This window comes from Aureobasidium pullulans (genome assembly GCF_000721785.1).
Source record: "Aureobasidium pullulans EXF-150 unplaced genomic scaffold scaffold_25, whole genome shotgun sequence".
NCBI lineage: Eukaryota > Fungi > Ascomycota > Dothideomycetes > Dothideales > Saccotheciaceae > Aureobasidium > Aureobasidium pullulans.
In genome coordinates this window covers 276,346-291,657 of record NW_021941045.1, presented here as the reverse complement: position 1 = coordinate 291,657, position 15,312 = coordinate 276,346, and the positions used below count along the sequence as shown (strand labels likewise).

The window sequence follows — 15,312 nt, the reverse complement described above, 5'->3', positions numbered from 1 at the left end:
CTACTACTATTTTAATAGCATCTTTAAGGGCCATCAAATCGGACTTCTTAAGCTACTTAATATCTAGCGCGCGCTAGATACGCTTAGTAATAGGATTGTTCTACGTAGCATGCCTCTTAGCTCGGCGCTTAATCTATAATTGCTACTACTAGTTAGTTATTAGCTCTATACGGCGGTTAAGAACTCTCGAGTTAATGTAGATACCGTATAGCCGATCGGTTATAATAGTCGACATGCGAGATCGGAAGGCGTTTTAAAGGTAATTTATAGCTAAAAATGAGCGCTTAGATGGCACGGAGTTTGCCGGTATAATAGCTAGCCTTCTAGCTAGCTTAGCGAGCTTACTAGCACCTCGCCATTTAACTATTAACTAGAATATTGACGGCTAGAAGCGTATGTCGTCCTTCTACAGCTCCTCGGAGGCAAAGATGCTAGTACGCTTAATGAATTAGATGAACTAGCTCTAGAGCTTTAGCCTCTTCGAGCTCTTAATATGCTAGTTAAAGAAGCGAATTGTCGCTACGGCGCCCTCGGTCGTTATTGCTAGACGATCTATCTAACAGTTTAAGAGGTAAGCGGCATAGTAGATGTCGGTAGTTTAAATAGCTATACGCTAATCTAGTCGCTCGAGGACCTCTTGTTTATACGGTAAGTCCGGTATCGAGCTTAATTCATTACGTAGAGCGCGCTAGCGAGGGATAACTTAGCCTATAGTCGACCGGTCGTTCTTAGAGAGCTTCTACGCAAAGTAGAAGGGCTTAATTAAGCGCTACAACGTTATAAGTCGCTCCTACTATGCCTCGTCGTTAATAAGCTTCTTTACTAATAGCTTAGTTACTACTCCTTACGCCGAGGCGACCTTAAGAACTAGCTTATTCTTAAGCAGCGCGTTAATAGTAGCATAGTAAGAGCCCTAACGAGTAGCGTAAGCAATGGCGAACGCTACTAGTTGCTCGCCTTCCTTATTAGCTATTTAAAGTAATAGCTGCTAGATCTTGTCGCTTACGCGGAAGAAGGTAAGTACTATATTAAGCTCGCGAACTAGTGTAGCATATAAGCTAATAGAGCCTTTAGTATTAGGGTCGCTATTATCCTTAAGGCCGAGCTAGAGACTATAGTTGTCGTATAATACCGTAAACACGTACGTAGTCTCTAGATGCTCGTATAGAGCTATATAGAAGCTCCTCTAAGCGCTATAGGTATCGGTGTAGATGCTATTCTACCTCTTTAAATCGCCATTATAGAGCACTCTAACCTTCTTAGTAATAGTCTCTCGCATCTACTCCGCCGATACTATAGCTCTACTAGCATTAAACGACTCGATATAGAAGGCTTAGCTAGCTAACGTGTTTACTAAGATATTAACGATTCGATCCCTATTTCGAGCGCCGGATTTATCGATAATGACGTTAACATACGGCTCCTAGTTAACTATTACTTTTACTCGAGCCATTATAGCACTTAAAGCTTACTTAAGAAGCTCGTCGCTTAACCGAGCACGCGACGGAGGGTTATATCGAAGGCTCGGATTAAGAGCCTTAAGTAGCTAGAGGAGTGGCGGATTCGACTAGAAGTAGTTAAATAGTAAGCTACCTCTATATACCGCCATTAAAGTAAGGTTATCGAGCTTACGGCGGTTCGGAAGTTATGCCTTAGAGAGCGGCTCTAACTGCTTACCTTAAGTAGCGCGAGCAAGCTAAGCCTTAAACTCGGCATTATCGTCGAAGGTACTAAGCGCTAGTTAGCCGCTCTATATAGCGCTCTTAAACTAAGCGCACTAAAGTAAGTGCTTTATCCTTAGCTCCTTATTCCTTCTCTTAACCTTCTAGTTATAGCACTAGTAGCAGTTAAAGTAGCCGTACGCGAGGGTATCGAACTAAGCGCTAATAGTACCTTAAGGTCTACTAGCCATATCGTCTATATAACTAACGACGGCTTAGAGCTAAGAGCTAGAGCCTTAGAACTAAGGGGTAAGTTACGTAAGTAATTATTGACTATTAATAATGCGTACTTACTGCGTATAAAGGGCAATAATTGATGTACGCATTAATAATCGATTATTAACGGTTAATAAAGCACCCCTACTCCCCTACTTTCTTCTATCGAGTATCTACTAACAGCTTCGAGCTCTCGAGGGAAGATTAACCCGAGAGACGAAACGTAGAGATCGGCGACTACGAGCTCGCCAAGACTGCGCAAGCGCCGCACCTTCTTGCATGTTTCGCTAATACCTTTTTCCGGGCTGCTGTACATTATGCCCGGAACAATCCACGAAAGAGGCAAGTGGCGCCCCGAATGCGAGGAGCGGAAAAACCTAGCAGCTCTCTAATCAATCGGAGGCCGCGATCCTGATCCACATTGTCGTCATGAGACCAAGGATCGTTTGGTCTTCGCTCCGATAGTTCTGCCGTTGAGGGATTTTGGTGACGACTAGCTTTGCCGCTAGGAGGCAAGATAATCCGCACGAGGGTGGATGCCCCGGCTTTAGAGCAAGCAGAGTTCAACCCCCAGACAACCCTCGAACGACTTGTCAGGCATGCCGTGGGGCGGACGAGCCACATTTGGAGGTATCTGGCGAATGAACGCGAAGATGCTTACGGGTGTTGGTGCAATCGATGGATGATGGAAGTCCATGAGTCGTTTCCAATCTTTCCAGACTGGGGAAGTGACGGCGTTGGAAGAGGGAAGAGGGTTGTTCTTGCCCTTTGAACGGGGCCCCAGAATTAGTCTCCAGTGGTAGGTTGGTTGAGTACTCTACTCTAGGAGATGCCGACTTGGAAACAAGTCCCCGAAGAAAGGTAGATAAAAGAGAGCGCTCCTTTCCTTGTCATCTCGTCTTTTGGTCATCATCGTTCCATACAATCCATCAATCTGTTCAACGCTCCACTGCATCAAAAGCATAAAAGAACACAACAACACCAATCCGCCTTTTTGCGCACACTCAAATCAGACTCAATCACACCTTTTCACGCAAACTCATACACATCAGTCAACATGGCACCCATCGCTCTTGAGCAGCCCAATGTCGCTGAGAACTTCAACGACCACAAGGATGGTCTCGCCCTCGAGGCAACCTCCGACAATATCGACGAAGTGAACGTTCTCAAGGCCGCCTTGAAGGTCAAGAACGGCACCGCCACCCAAGAGGAGAAGGACATCTACGAAAAGTCACAGTTCGATGCCGACAAAGACAAGGAGCAATTCCGCAACTACGAGGACGCCTGCGACCGTGTCAAGAACTTCTACAGAGAGCAGCATGAGAAGCAGACTGTTGCTTACAACCTGCGTGCCCGTAACCGATTCCACTCCAAGACCAGAGCCGAGATGACCATCTGGGAGGCCATGGAGAGATTGAACACCTTGATTGACGAGTCAGACCCTGACACCTCCCTGTCTCAGATTGAACACTTGCTCCAATCCGCAGAGGCCATCCGCCGCGATGGCAAGCCCCGCTGGTTCCAGTTGGTCGGTCTGATCCACGACCTTGGCAAGCTCCTCTTCTTCTTCGATGCAGAGGGTCAGTGGGATGTCGTCGGTGACACTTTCGTCGTCGGCTGCAAGTTCGACGACCGCATCATCTACCCCGGCACTTTCGAGAACAACCCCGATAGCAAGGACCCCATCTACAGCTCCGAGCACGGCATCTACACACCCGGCTGCGGTCTCGACAACGTCATGATCAGCTGGGGTCACGACGAGTACCTCTACCACGTCGTCAAGGACCAGAGCACCATCCCCGACGAGGGTCTCGCCATGATTCGCTACCACAGCTTCTACCCCTGGCACAAGGAGGGAGCTTACCGCTGGATGATGAACGAGAAGGACGAGAAGATGTTGGGTGCCGTCAAGGCCTTCAACCCTTACGACCTGTACTCCAAGTCTGATGAAGTCCCCAAGGCTGAGGACCTCAAGCCCTACTACATGGAGCTCATCGATGAGTTCTTCCCCAACAAGGTCTTGAGATGGTAGATTTGATCATTCGCCCTGACTGCCGCGAATGCATGATATACCCATCTGATTTTATGACCTTTGTTGACGATTTAGCGGAAAGCATCAAGAAATCCACCCGATGGAAAAGAAAGACTGAAGTGGTCGGCGTTGCGGGTTTACCATTTTCTTTTATCTATAATGACCTCCTTTTTCAAATGAACTTTTTCTATCTACTCCTTCATGCCTTTGAGTATGCCATCACTGCTAGGCCGATTACTTGCATGACCACTCAATCCGCATGTTTTCATCATCCTCGAACATACACAGGGACTTCGTTCTATACTTAGACATCACCTCTGTAACACCATTTTTGCAAATAACTCTTCACATCCAGGCAAACCTGTATTACCTCTCCCACCTTACAATACCATGTTGCATCCTAAATTCCCGTGTCGCATCCTACGTTGCCGAGTCGCACCCCAACAACTACCATTGCCATATCCCATGCCCCAAATACACAATTCCACAAATATCTCCCACAAAATCTCATTACCCTTGGTGTTTTGTTTTCTTTCTTTTCTCAAAAAACACAAGTGATGTACTCGTGAGTTTCTTCAAATCACCGAAATCAAGGCAATGCCTCAACATGAATATCCGCATCCTTGAGTCTTTGTTTCTTTTTTGTCACTTCGTCAAAGTTTGTGAGATACTTCTATCATTATATTACCACAATCATATCATCATATCGCTTTTTTCCGTACTATTTTGTCTTTACTTACGACATGCACAAATTCACAGAGTGTTGTATTGATATGCAATGTTGGACAAAAGGCAACATAGGGCTTTGATGGTCTCACGCATGACGGACAAGGGAGGGTAGCGGAAACCTTTCTCCGCAAAGGCACAACAATCTGGCAATAATCCCCGGGTACACAAACGCCACTTTGCTGCACTCTCCAGCCGTGGAAGCATGGACGATCGAGCGTTGATGCATGGGGTAATAAAGTTCGCGATGAGGCATCTCAAATGCTTTCCAAAACTTGGCTCCAGATGTCATGATTGTTCTCGAGTATCAAAAAAAATTATGTACAAACAAGAAGAACTCTCTTGCGTCCAAAGAGTAGAAGACTCCCTATGCCTATTATTGGTCCAAACAAATGCCGTGCAATGCACATCTACAACCTCGCCCTCTCCTCTCCCTTTGTGTCGATGATAACCTTTAACACACACCAACCATCAGCTTTTGTGCTCTTCAAAATCACGCAGTCTCAATGACAACCTTGAGAACCAATTTGCCCTCATCATCCTTGGTGCGTCCGGCCATGCCAAACGCATCCACACAACTCTCCAAGCCTTTGTATTTATGCGTGACCAGTTTCGAGAGGTCTGGTGCTGATGGGGAGGTGGCGATGGAGATGCCTTCGGGGTACGTGTTTGCGTAGCGGAAGACTCCTACTAGGTCGACTTCGCGGAGGGCGGCGGAGGACATGGCGAGGGTTTGGATGGGGATGCCCATGCCGATTAGCATCACGCGACCGCCTGGTTTGGTTGCCTGTGAGAGGGTGAGGTGTTAGTGGGAAGGTAGGTAGGAAGAATGAGGGCAGAGGGGGTGCTTACGTAGATTCCTGATTGCACACAGGTGGGTACACCGGTGCATTCGAAGACGACGTCTACTTCGCCGACAGCAGAGCCGGCATCATCGGTGACTTTGGCAATGCCATCTGCGGTTTCTCTTGCAATGGCCAGATTCTCATCTGTATCTTTTCCTCTCTTCATGGGTACCACAAAGCCGTGGTGTGCGAAGCCATTCTTTATTGCAAAGTCGACTCTTCCGGCATCGATATCTGCAATGATAATGGTCTTTGCTCCCTTGGTCTTCGCAACAGCTGCGGCGAGCAAACCCACAGCGCCAGCTCCAAAGACTAGAGCGGTTTGTCCAGGTTGCATCAAACTGCGGCGATATGCGTGGATAGCAACACCTAGAGGTTCAAGCAAAGCTCCCAACTCCATACTCATACCCTCAGGCAACTTGTGACACCATTTCGCAGGATGATTGATACGTCCTTGCAGCGTACCCTGGAAATGCGGGAAACTCTTTGCAGAACTGCGGAATTTCATGTCCTTGCAGATATTGTATCTGCCTTGTTCGCAGCGATGGCAAGAATCGCAGGGGACACCGACTTCAAGGGCTACGCGGTCGCCGGGTTGGAAGTTTGAGACTGATGAGCCGACTGCGGTGACGACGCCGGAGGATTCGTGGCCGAGGGTGAGGGGTTCGCGGACGAGGATGTCGCCATTGCGGTTGTGGTTGTAGTAGTGGAGGTCGCTGCCGCAGAGGCCGGTGCTGTGGACTGCTACTTGGATCTCGTTTGCCGAGGGAGCGGGTACTTCGCGAGGTTCCTGTTGATTCCGAGTCAGTGGGTGTCCATCTCAAATGTTGGCCGGCACAAGATTGAGGCCGGAGCTCTGGCAAGGGGCATGTGAAGTTTGAGAGGGGCAGAAGAGTCCTCTTCACCTTCTACAGCATTCCTCACATGTCATGCTCGCGTGCTCATCTCTGGCAGAAAGTTGTGACGGTCGGTGAATGGAAAGTACTCACAATGCGGAGGTCCTTTGCGCCGTGCAAGACGCTGGCTTGTACTTGTGTTGACGACATGATTGAGATGTGATGGGTAGAGGAGAAACACAAAAAGCTTCAGGAATAAGAGTCAAGAGTGGATTGAAAACTGGAAAGGTGCAGCGGGAGTGCAATCAATACATAACAATTCAAAAGTCGTCAAGAAATGTCGGGAAGTTGAAGTGTCGGCATTTGATTTGGACCCCCCCACCCCACTCGTTGCCCACTTCACCCACTTCGCCCACATTATCGGCTTTTGAAGGGGGGAAAAGGCATGACGTTTCGGTAAATCGAGGGTCGAATGTCAACCAGCTTCTCGTCGGCATCACGAGAGTCTTTTTGTCGGCATTGAATCGACTGAATATACTTGTCTTGTTGTTTCTGCTCATCTTTCTTGTTCTTTGCATACCTTACACCTTGCAACAGACTCACCACAACATAATGGCCACCGTACAACAACTCTTCTCGCTCGAGGGCCAGACGGCTCTAGTCACTGGCGGTACTCGTGGTATGTTTCGACAACTCAGGCTGAATTTAGTGTTGGTGACTGACTCTTGTCTCTAGGTATTGGTCAATCAATGGCCATTGCCCTCGCTGAAGCCGGCGCAGACATTTTGCTAGTACAGGTGAGTCTCTCCTTCCCCCGACATTTCAGAACCACTAGTAACCAACAATCCACAGCGCGACGAATCAAACCAATCCACAAGAGAAGAGATCCAAAGGCTAGGACGCAAAGCCGATATCTACACAGCCGACCTCGCATCAAGAGAATCCGTATCCGCCCTCGTCAAGAAAGTCGTCTCGGACGGCCACCAAATCCACATCCTGCTCAACTGCGGCGGCATCCAACGAAGACACCCCGCACACCAATTCCCCGACAACGACTGGGATGAAGTCTTGAACGTCAACTTGAACTCGGTCTTTACACTCTGCAGAGATGTAGGCGCACACATGCTTGAACGCGACGTGGATCAATATGGTCGCAGAGGTGCCATCATCAACATTGCCTCATTACTGTCTTTCCAAGGTGGCTTCACAGTACCCGCTTATGCTGCTTCCAAAGGCGGTGTCGCTCAATTGACAAAGGCCTTGTCAAACGAGTGGGCATCCAAGGGTATCAATGTCAATGGCATTGCACCTGGTTACATTGCGACTGAGATGAACGATGCTTTGATGAAGGACAAGACGAGAAGTGAGCAGATCATGGCTAGAATTCCCGCTGGCAGATGGGGAAAGCCCGAGGATTTCAAGGGTCCTGTCGTCTTTTTGGCTAGCAGAGCGAGTGGTTATGTCAGCGGTGAGATTCTGACTGTTGACGGTAGCTGGATGGCTAGATAGATGCTTCTACATGTTACTCTTCTTCTAAAACATATTTTCCATATCCATACCATGTTCCTGCTCTGAGTGAGATTGTGTTGCTCGGCAAAAAGCTGGAAGCACAGGCCTTGTAAACAAAGCGTCTTTTCAGATGCCGTCCTTGTCAAAATTTCAATTCTCTCCAAGGTCGTCTGTCAACTCTGTCAAAAGCTGCTTACTGCTTGTCCTCAGCCTCGAGAGTGGACATAGACTGAGGATTCGAATAGTTGTGCACAGCGACAACATGCATGTTTACGCTACACGACCAACACGCCATCGACTCGCGCCAAACATCTCACAAACGGCAACTTTGCCGGCCAAACACCCAAATGTTGACTCAACTTTCACACCAACGTCTTGATCATCACAGACCAAACTCTTGAACCCTTGACCCATGAATCGCTACTATTCTCGTCTCCCCGAAAAGACCCCTCCAAGCCCTCCAAAAGAGCTCCTCCAGGCAACGGCAATAAACCCCGATCGGCAACTCTGCGAACCATCAAACACCGACAGCGCAAGTCTCCCCCCCCCCCCCCCTCCATTGCTCAGAAAGCCGAAAGCGGCAATGAAGAACGAAACACAGAGTGAGCCCCCGCACCTCGGCTTTTGACGTCCCTGTAAGCTCTTCCTCACCGAGCAAAAGAGCAGTTTGACGGAGATAACTTTTTTCCTTCCGCCTGCGTGACCTACCTGAACCAGAAAAGAGCGAAGGAAAAACTGGGGTCCCCGCGGGTTGTACTTGCGACCATTCGGGTGGATATCATGCTGAGCGGAAACGGAGAAGGTGTAGCGAGGGCATAGCTTCAACCCAAGCTCCCTCATAGATCCAAAGGAAGCAATATGGCGCGGGAGAGGGGTGAGGTGAGGTGAGGAAGTATTTGTATCGTGAATGTTCGCTGTTGGTTAGTTCTCTCTTCATCCAGTCGCAATTGCTTTTGATCGTTGTTTCCTTTGCAACAGCTTGTTTGCATAGATCTTCTTCCCCCCCCACTTGCTGCTGCTTACTTGCAAGCATTCTCGGAGATTGACTTCCACCACCACGACACCTCTGTTTCTACGTCTTCAAAAACGAAGCTCCTCGATCGTCTTGCTTTGCTCTTCTTTCCCTCCTCTTCATCTACCTCTTCTCGAACACTTCTTCCACCTCAATCAGCAATAATGGCACCCGCACGCAAACTCCAAGTCGCCATGTCAGGCCTCGGCCGCATGGGCGCCCGCCACGCCCTGAACTTCCACGAACGCACTCCTCGCGCCGAACTCGTGGCCGCCTTCACCCCAGAACCCAGAGAAGCAGCCTGGGCAAAGACGCACCTCGAAGGCGTAGTCATCTACACAGATTTCGACGAAATGCTCAAGCATCCAGGCTTGGAAGCCGTGGTCGTGGCAACGGTGACCACAGCACACGCATCCCAAGCCATCGCAGCCATCAACGCAGGAAAACACGTACTCTGCGAAAAACCACTCAGCACGTCGGTGGAGATTTCTCAATCGGTGGTGGATGCGGCGAACAAACATCCTCACTTGAAAGTGCTGTGTGGCTTCTCCCGCCGCTTCGATGCTTCCTACCGTGACGCCTTCGCCCGTATGGATACAGGCAGCATAGGCCGCCCAGCAATTTTCCGCTCCCAAACCTGCGATAAACTCGACCCATCAGGCTTCTTCGTCGACTACGCTCAATTCTCCGGCGGCATCTTTGTCGACTGCAATATCCATGATATCGATCTCGCACTGTGGTATTTCGGCCAGGATTCGTTGGTCAAGAGTGTTTATGCCGTTGGCGTTACGGCTGTGCAACCGGGTCTCAAGAAGTGGAAGGATGTGGATAATGGTGTTGGTGTGGTGGAGTTTTGGGGAAACAAGATTGCTTACTTGTACTCGTCGCGTATGATGGCGGCTGGTCAGCATGATATGACTGAGATCATCGGAACCGAGGGAAAACTCTCCGTCAACGCAAACCCCTCTGGCACCCTTGTCGAAATGTCCGAAGCTACTGGTATCCGCAGAGAAATCCCTGGAGACTACTATGGACGCTTCTATGAGGCTTTCGTCAGAGAAGCCAATGAGTTTACTGCTACGTGCTTGGATGACACAAAGTTGCCTTTTAAGTTGAGCGGTGCTGTGCAGGCGGTCAAGATTGGCTGTGCTTTGCAAGAGTCGCTGAACAGTGGAAAGAAGATCGAGTTCGACGAGACCGGTCGTCGTATTGAGCAGGCTTCTTTGTAAGCGGTGGACATGGATGAAGATAGTTGTTGCATGAAGAGATAGGAGTTCTGCTATTTTGCTTGCTTGCTTGCAAGAGAGAAAGAATGTCAATTCTCGCTGTTAATTAAAATGATAGTTTTAGACAGATAAAGCATAAAAAGAAAGAATTGAAAAAGAAAAACACATCATCGCCGATATCGCCAAACCAGTGCCCTTACAAACTCATGCATACTGTCGGATTAATCACTAACCGCCTCCTCTGGCGAAACCGCGGATCCGAATGTTCTTGCGGTGAGCTTCTATTGCTTTCATCTTGACAATGTACTCAGGTCCTTCCCACAACACCTTTCTGCCCAAGTACTGCGTCCATGCGAGTCTGAACATCTCATCGCGTGCATCGCGGAGTGGTTTCAGAAAGTCATAGAATATCGATCGAGCCTTCGATCTTTCGAGTTCGTGGACGGCCACCTCGTCCAGGAAGACGGTATCCCATTCATCAGTCCTTCGGACGACCTTGGAAGCGATTTTGGCATAGGTCTGATCCTCTGAAAGGTCGACTGCGGAGATGTTTCTTGGTGTAGGCGAATTCAGACGTTTGTTGACACGTTCATGAATACGCTCGCCAAAATCATGCCACCAGATTTCAGCAAACTCTCCGTCCCACTTTTCAAGAGCAAGTCTGGAGCGCTCTCTAGAACAGTAATCCGAATCAGTTTCAACAAGAGCAGTAGAGCCATCCTGTGTCGCGGTGTCATCGGGATCTTCCCTGCCTTTAGCGTTGAGCTCCATCTTGTTTACAGCAGCCAGCACAGCAGCGCTCATGGATTTTCGTCGAGGTTTGCCATGTTTCTATACCTGACCTTGTCCTGATCCTTTTTCGATAGGGACGCCCGGGCCTCCTATACCAAGGATTCTACCCATGTTCTTCAAGCTTTTCTTAATTTGCGGATGTCCATTCTTCTTGACCAGACTGGGCTCTGCTGGCGTAGGCTTTGGTGGCCAATTGCCCTCCTCTTTCCAGCCCTGTACGAGGGATCGAGTAATGTCGGACAAGTTGATAGGTATAGAGGGTGTTCGGCCTTGGAGAATGATTTTCGTATAGATGTCCGAGTATGTGGAAGTTGATATGCGACTGCGGATTGGGTTGTCAGGCAGGAGTTGGCGTGCGACAGGGATCAACAGTTCGGCGTCTGGTGAAGCTCCTGTCACTGGTCTTGTCGCTGTCGCTGGACCCGAAGCTGCAGGTGCTTGTGGCTGGTTGACGGAGTCCTTGTATTGAGCATTTGTCCAAGCATTTCTCTGGGCACTCCAGTGTGCAAGACCGATGTTCTTCTTCATGTCCCTCTCCAGTCTTCGTTGTCGTCGTAGGCGTCGCTGTGCTTTGCGGGCGCCGAGAGTGTCGCCCACTGACTCCGGAGTTTCGTATACAGGAGCTGCATCATCGTCGGAGCCAGAGTCCTCACCGTCACTGTATTCGCGTTCGCGCCAACCAGCTATCGTCGCTGGATCTAGGCCGTCGGGCTCGGAGGTGGTATTGGCGAGTATGTGAGCGTTCACTTCTTTTCCGACGTCTAACGTAAGGTCGGAGACAGTAGGCAATGTCGACGTGGTAGAGTGTACTGAGGCTTGATCGTTCCAAGGAAGATCGTGAGGAGCGTTGGGGTACGACCAGTCGTTCTTGACCTTCTCTTGCAGAAAGGCGCGTGCCTTGCGTTGTTGGTCGAGCTGTTCGCCGGACGAGCGACCTAGATTGAGAACCATTGTGGTTGGTTGTGGTATACGACGATGAAGCGGAGTAACAATGGCGTGAGAGGCAGACGACTTTCTTCAGCTGCGTGCGGGGAGATGCAAGTCTTTCTCTTCCGTCACACAGTCTAGGTAACCCACGGCCGGTTCAAGACAATATCTCTGATGTTGAATCGATTCACTTCTCAAGACGATGATGATCACAGAAGAATATGGTCATGATACAACAGACATGTGAGTTGATTGTTGACATGGTATTCGGACGTTGGTTGCGCGGAAGGAGCATCCTAAAACGTCATTGATTGAGAAAACCATCGCTGGTCCGGAAGTCACGCTAGAGCGGCCTGTTTCTTCGAGCATGCGACATGAGTTTGCGCCTGCCTTTAGGAAATCAGAGACATCGTCTCGCTGATCCATCTGTAACAAGCAGTTGCATGTGACTGGCGCAAGAACGATATGCGTAGGCGGACACCATCTCCGGCGCACCTTTTGTACGCAGAAAAGTCGTGCAGCAGCACGCGACAGAAGCAATTCAAGAGGAAGCATTGGTTGTCCCATGCAACTGGTATTGACAGGCGTGTTATGCATTACCTGCAAGACGCGCCTCTCACTGAGAAATCACACAAACTTCATGTATATATATCTAGATGTAAGCAAGTCATGGTTTTTCCCCAACTTCACAAGCCGACGGCCTCAGCGAAGGGATCAGGAATATGACGCTCTTGACCAAGGTTACACACCGAGCTCAGCCGTAGCGAGCTCAGGTGCTGTCCCAGGGCCACATTGTTCTCAAATCTGTCGACCGGAAAATTGACATCACAATAGTCTGATGGCTCCATAAAAGTCGAGCTGGACAGCAATCAACCGGACAGACCCCCGAAGGAGACGCCAGGATCGCTGAACACAGATCTTGTTATGTAGAAAAGAAGGAAGAGAGAAACTTTGCGACCTTGATATAGAGATTTGCGCGCTGCCTGCACGTGCCAAGCCGGGGGATGCCGCTGCGGCTTTACTCGCCCAAAGTCCGACGCGCTTTCTTGAACATTCGTCCATCTTGATCCAGGCATCTCTTGTTACTCGCCTCTTATCATTCAGCTGTGATTCACTTCTTCAGCTCGAGTCGACGTCGCTCTCTCTCGCGTTACCAAGCCTTGCAGTACTTGCGCGACAACTACACCACCCTCACACGCCACCTAACATGGACGCCGTCGCAATCCAAGATGCCAACAAGATCAGAGTCGCAATGGGCCTTGCGCCCCTGCCCGTGCCCGGCGAAGACGGCCTCCAGTTCAAGTCGAAAGATGACGGAGAGGATTCGGACCCTGATGATATGAGCACATTGGAAAAGCGTCAAGCAGCCGCTGGTGACAACTGGAAGAAGCTGCAAGATGAAGAGAAAGTCAGACAAGAGCGCCTGGCTCGCAAGGAGGCTCTCAAGAAGGCACGCGATATGGAACTACGGAACGCAAAACTGGAAGGAAAGGGCTTGGGTGATGCGGAAGAGGCAGACATGGACACAAAGACGTGGTTGTTACAGCAAAAGAAGCGCCAAAAGAAGATTGAGAAGGCAAGAAAGTATGAGGAAGAGCAGGCCGAACTCGAGCGTCAAGCACAAGCGGAATACTCAGCAAAGGATCTGGCCGGTGTCAAGGTTGCTCACGAGCTGGACCAATTCGACGCAGAAGGCGAGCAGATCTTGACTTTGAAAGATGCAGCAATTGGCGACGAGAGCGAAGATGACGAGCTGGAGAACCTGGACTTGCGCGCAAAGGAACAGCTGCAAGAGAAATTGGAGCGCAAAAAGAACAAGCCTGTCTACAACCCTAACGATATGGACGATGGAAACCGCTCTATCCTCGCGCACTATGACGAGGAGATTGACGGAAAGAAGAAAAAGAACTTCACTCTCGATACATCTGGCGCCATCGATCAAGCCGCTGTCGCTGCTCGGAGAGAAGCCGCAGAAGCCGAACGCATAGGAGTCAAGGGCATCAAGATCAGTCTGGATATGTTGCAAGACGATACACCTATCTCAGATTACCAAGATCCTTCGACTGCCAAAATCCGCAAGCCCAAGAAGCCGAAGAAGGCCAAAACCTCCCGTACAAAGGCTGCAGATGAGGATGACATCTTCCCGCTACCCGCACCGCAACCCACCGCCGACCAGATGGACGTTGACGGCCAACCAGCATCGAATGGAGCTGCTAAGAAACGCACCTTTGAGACTTTCGATGATGACGATCTACAAGCAAAATTGGCAGAGCAGCGTCGTGCAGCGTTGAAGAAGCGTAAGAAGACCGATGCTGCTGAGCTGGCTCGCCGCATCCGCGAAGAGGAATCTGCAACACCAATGAACACTGCCGAAGACGATGAGGAGCCTGGCCTTGTAATTGACGAAACTACCGAATTTGTGTCCAATCTGAGACGACCTCAATCACCAGACTCGGCAGACGAGCGCACACGAGCCACATCGACACCCGCCGTAGGAGAGACCAAAGATGAGGACGAGACTATGCAAGAATCCTACGCCGCAGTAGAAGATGAAGAGGAAGCTCGAGCCCGCCAGGAAGCCGAAGACAGAGAATCCTCCGCACCACCAGCTATGACATCCACTGGCTTCGAAGCCGAAGAAGACACCTCATCCGGCGCCGGTGGCATCCTCAACATGCTCCGCAAACGTGGTCTTGTCCAAGATAGTGACGCCGACAAAGCCAACGCAGCCGTCCGCGCCCAACAACAATTCCTCGCTGAGAACCAAGCTCTCGTCGATGAGTACGATCGCAAAACCAAAGAAGCTCGCGAAAACGATCGTAAATCCGGCCGTTTCGACCGCATGTCTCACCGCGAGCGTGAGGCCTACTCCCGCCAGCAGAACGAGCAACGTGATGCCTATCTCGCACAACTACAAGCTGAGCACTTCAAGCGTTCGTATAAGCCTAATGTGCAATTACGCTACAATGATGAGGATGGCAGAGAGATGAACCAGAAAGAAGCATTCAAGCATCTGAGTCATAGGTTCCACGGCAAGGGTAGCGGTAAACAGAAGACGGAGAAGAGGATGAAGAAGAAGCAGGAAGAGGATGATAGGCAGAGGAAATCGTTACTTGGCTTTACTGGTACGAATGAGGCTGTGGGCGCTACGGCTAAGAAGAACAGGCAGGCTGGTGTAAGATTGCAGTAAAGCATCATAGCTGTATTCCCGAATTAGCACACTCCATCAATAGCATATCTACATATTCTGGACTCATGCAATTGCTGCCACATGACACGATGAATGGGTTATTTTGTGAAACTGCTTTATGCAAGCCGGCAGGGAAGCAGCAAAGCTCGGGCCGGAACTGCCAATTCTGTCACTCACCACGACTTCGTTGTCCCAAGCTGCCTTCCTTACAAGACTTGCACGACATTTCCATGAGCTAGAGTTTGTCGTTTTTGCAGCTGTCGAAATGCATAATGATTTC

General features: G+C 49.8%; 7 protein-coding genes across 7 annotated transcripts; 4 read left to right on the top strand and 3 right to left on the bottom strand.

Moving 5' to 3' along the window:
• Positions 1-2,543: 2,543 nt before the first annotated feature.
• Positions 2,544-4,165, top strand: M438DRAFT_111964 (DUF706-domain-containing protein). The gene is made up of 2 exons (XM_029898704.1): positions 2,544-2,798; positions 2,990-4,165. Exon 2 carries the CDS (start codon positions 2,995-2,997, stop codon positions 3,967-3,969), a length of 975 nt encoding a protein of 324 aa, XP_029756631.1. The 5' UTR covers positions 2,544-2,798; positions 2,990-2,994; the 3' UTR covers positions 3,970-4,165.
• Positions 4,166-4,958: 793 nt separating this feature from the next.
• On the bottom strand, positions 4,959-6,719 carry M438DRAFT_326400 (sorbitol dehydrogenase-like protein). The gene is made up of 3 exons (XM_029903126.1): positions 6,530-6,719; positions 5,548-6,330; positions 4,959-5,482 (listed from the first exon to the last, which is right to left on the bottom strand). Exons 1-3 carry the CDS (start codon positions 6,584-6,586, stop codon positions 5,189-5,191), a joined length of 1,134 nt encoding a protein of 377 aa, XP_029756630.1. The 5' UTR covers positions 6,587-6,719; the 3' UTR covers positions 4,959-5,188.
• A 71-nt stretch (positions 6,720-6,790) lies between these two features.
• Positions 6,791-7,934, top strand: M438DRAFT_304470 (NAD(P)-binding protein). The gene is made up of 3 exons (XM_029902190.1): positions 6,791-7,055; positions 7,112-7,173; positions 7,229-7,934. Exons 1-3 carry the CDS (start codon positions 6,989-6,991, stop codon positions 7,883-7,885), a joined length of 786 nt encoding a protein of 261 aa, XP_029756629.1. The 5' UTR covers positions 6,791-6,988; the 3' UTR covers positions 7,886-7,934.
• A 1,127-nt stretch (positions 7,935-9,061) lies between these two features.
• M438DRAFT_408795 (NAD(P)-binding protein) lies at positions 9,062-10,126 on the top strand (the record flags this gene model as incomplete). The annotated part of the gene is made up of 1 exon (XM_029909979.1): positions 9,062-10,126. One exon carries the CDS (start codon positions 9,062-9,064, stop codon positions 10,124-10,126), a length of 1,065 nt encoding a protein of 354 aa, XP_029756628.1.
• A 225-nt stretch (positions 10,127-10,351) lies between these two features.
• Positions 10,352-10,927, bottom strand: M438DRAFT_338974 (uncharacterized protein; the record flags this gene model as incomplete). Its single annotated transcript, XM_029904176.1, has 1 exon — positions 10,352-10,927. One exon carries the CDS (start codon positions 10,925-10,927, stop codon positions 10,352-10,354), a length of 576 nt encoding a protein of 191 aa, XP_029756627.1.
• Positions 10,928-11,062: 135 nt separating this feature from the next.
• M438DRAFT_239217 (uncharacterized protein) lies at positions 11,063-11,830 on the bottom strand (the record flags this gene model as incomplete). The annotated part of the gene is made up of 2 exons (XM_029899504.1): positions 11,063-11,626; positions 11,726-11,830. Coding segments are annotated over 2 exons (669 nt in total), but the record flags the coding sequence as incomplete, so codon positions are not given.
• Positions 11,831-12,916: 1,086 nt separating this feature from the next.
• Positions 12,917-15,032, top strand: M438DRAFT_408793 (uncharacterized protein; the record flags this gene model as incomplete). The annotated part of the gene is made up of 1 exon (XM_029909978.1): positions 12,917-15,032. Exon 1 carries the CDS (start codon positions 13,050-13,052, stop codon positions 15,030-15,032), a length of 1,983 nt encoding a protein of 660 aa, XP_029756625.1. The 5' UTR covers positions 12,917-13,049.
• Between the last annotated feature and the right edge of the window lie 280 nt (positions 15,033-15,312).

Excerpts from the sequence above, each read along its gene's own strand:
- M438DRAFT_111964 (XM_029898704.1), top strand. The coding sequence starts at position 2,995 with ATGGCACCCATCGCTCTTGAGCAGCCCAATGTCGCTGAGAACTTCAAC.
- M438DRAFT_326400 (XM_029903126.1), bottom strand. The coding sequence starts at position 6,586 with ATGTCGTCAACACAAGTACAAGCCAGCGTCTTGCACGGCGCAAAGGAC. Across the intron at positions 6,331-6,529 it reads GCGCAAAGGACCTCCGCATT|GAACCTCGCGAAGTACCCGC; the intron begins GTGAGTACTTTC and ends CGGAATCAACAG. Across the intron at positions 5,483-5,547 it reads GTGTGCAATCAGGAATCTAC|GCAACCAAACCAGGCGGTCG; the intron begins GTAAGCACCCCC and ends ACCCTCTCACAG.
- M438DRAFT_304470 (XM_029902190.1), top strand. The coding sequence starts at position 6,989 with ATGGCCACCGTACAACAACTCTTCTCGCTCGAGGGCCAGACGGCTCTA. Across the intron at positions 7,056-7,111 it reads AGTCACTGGCGGTACTCGTG|GTATTGGTCAATCAATGGCC; the intron begins GTATGTTTCGAC and ends TCTTGTCTCTAG. Across the intron at positions 7,174-7,228 it reads CAGACATTTTGCTAGTACAG|CGCGACGAATCAAACCAATC; the intron begins GTGAGTCTCTCC and ends AACAATCCACAG.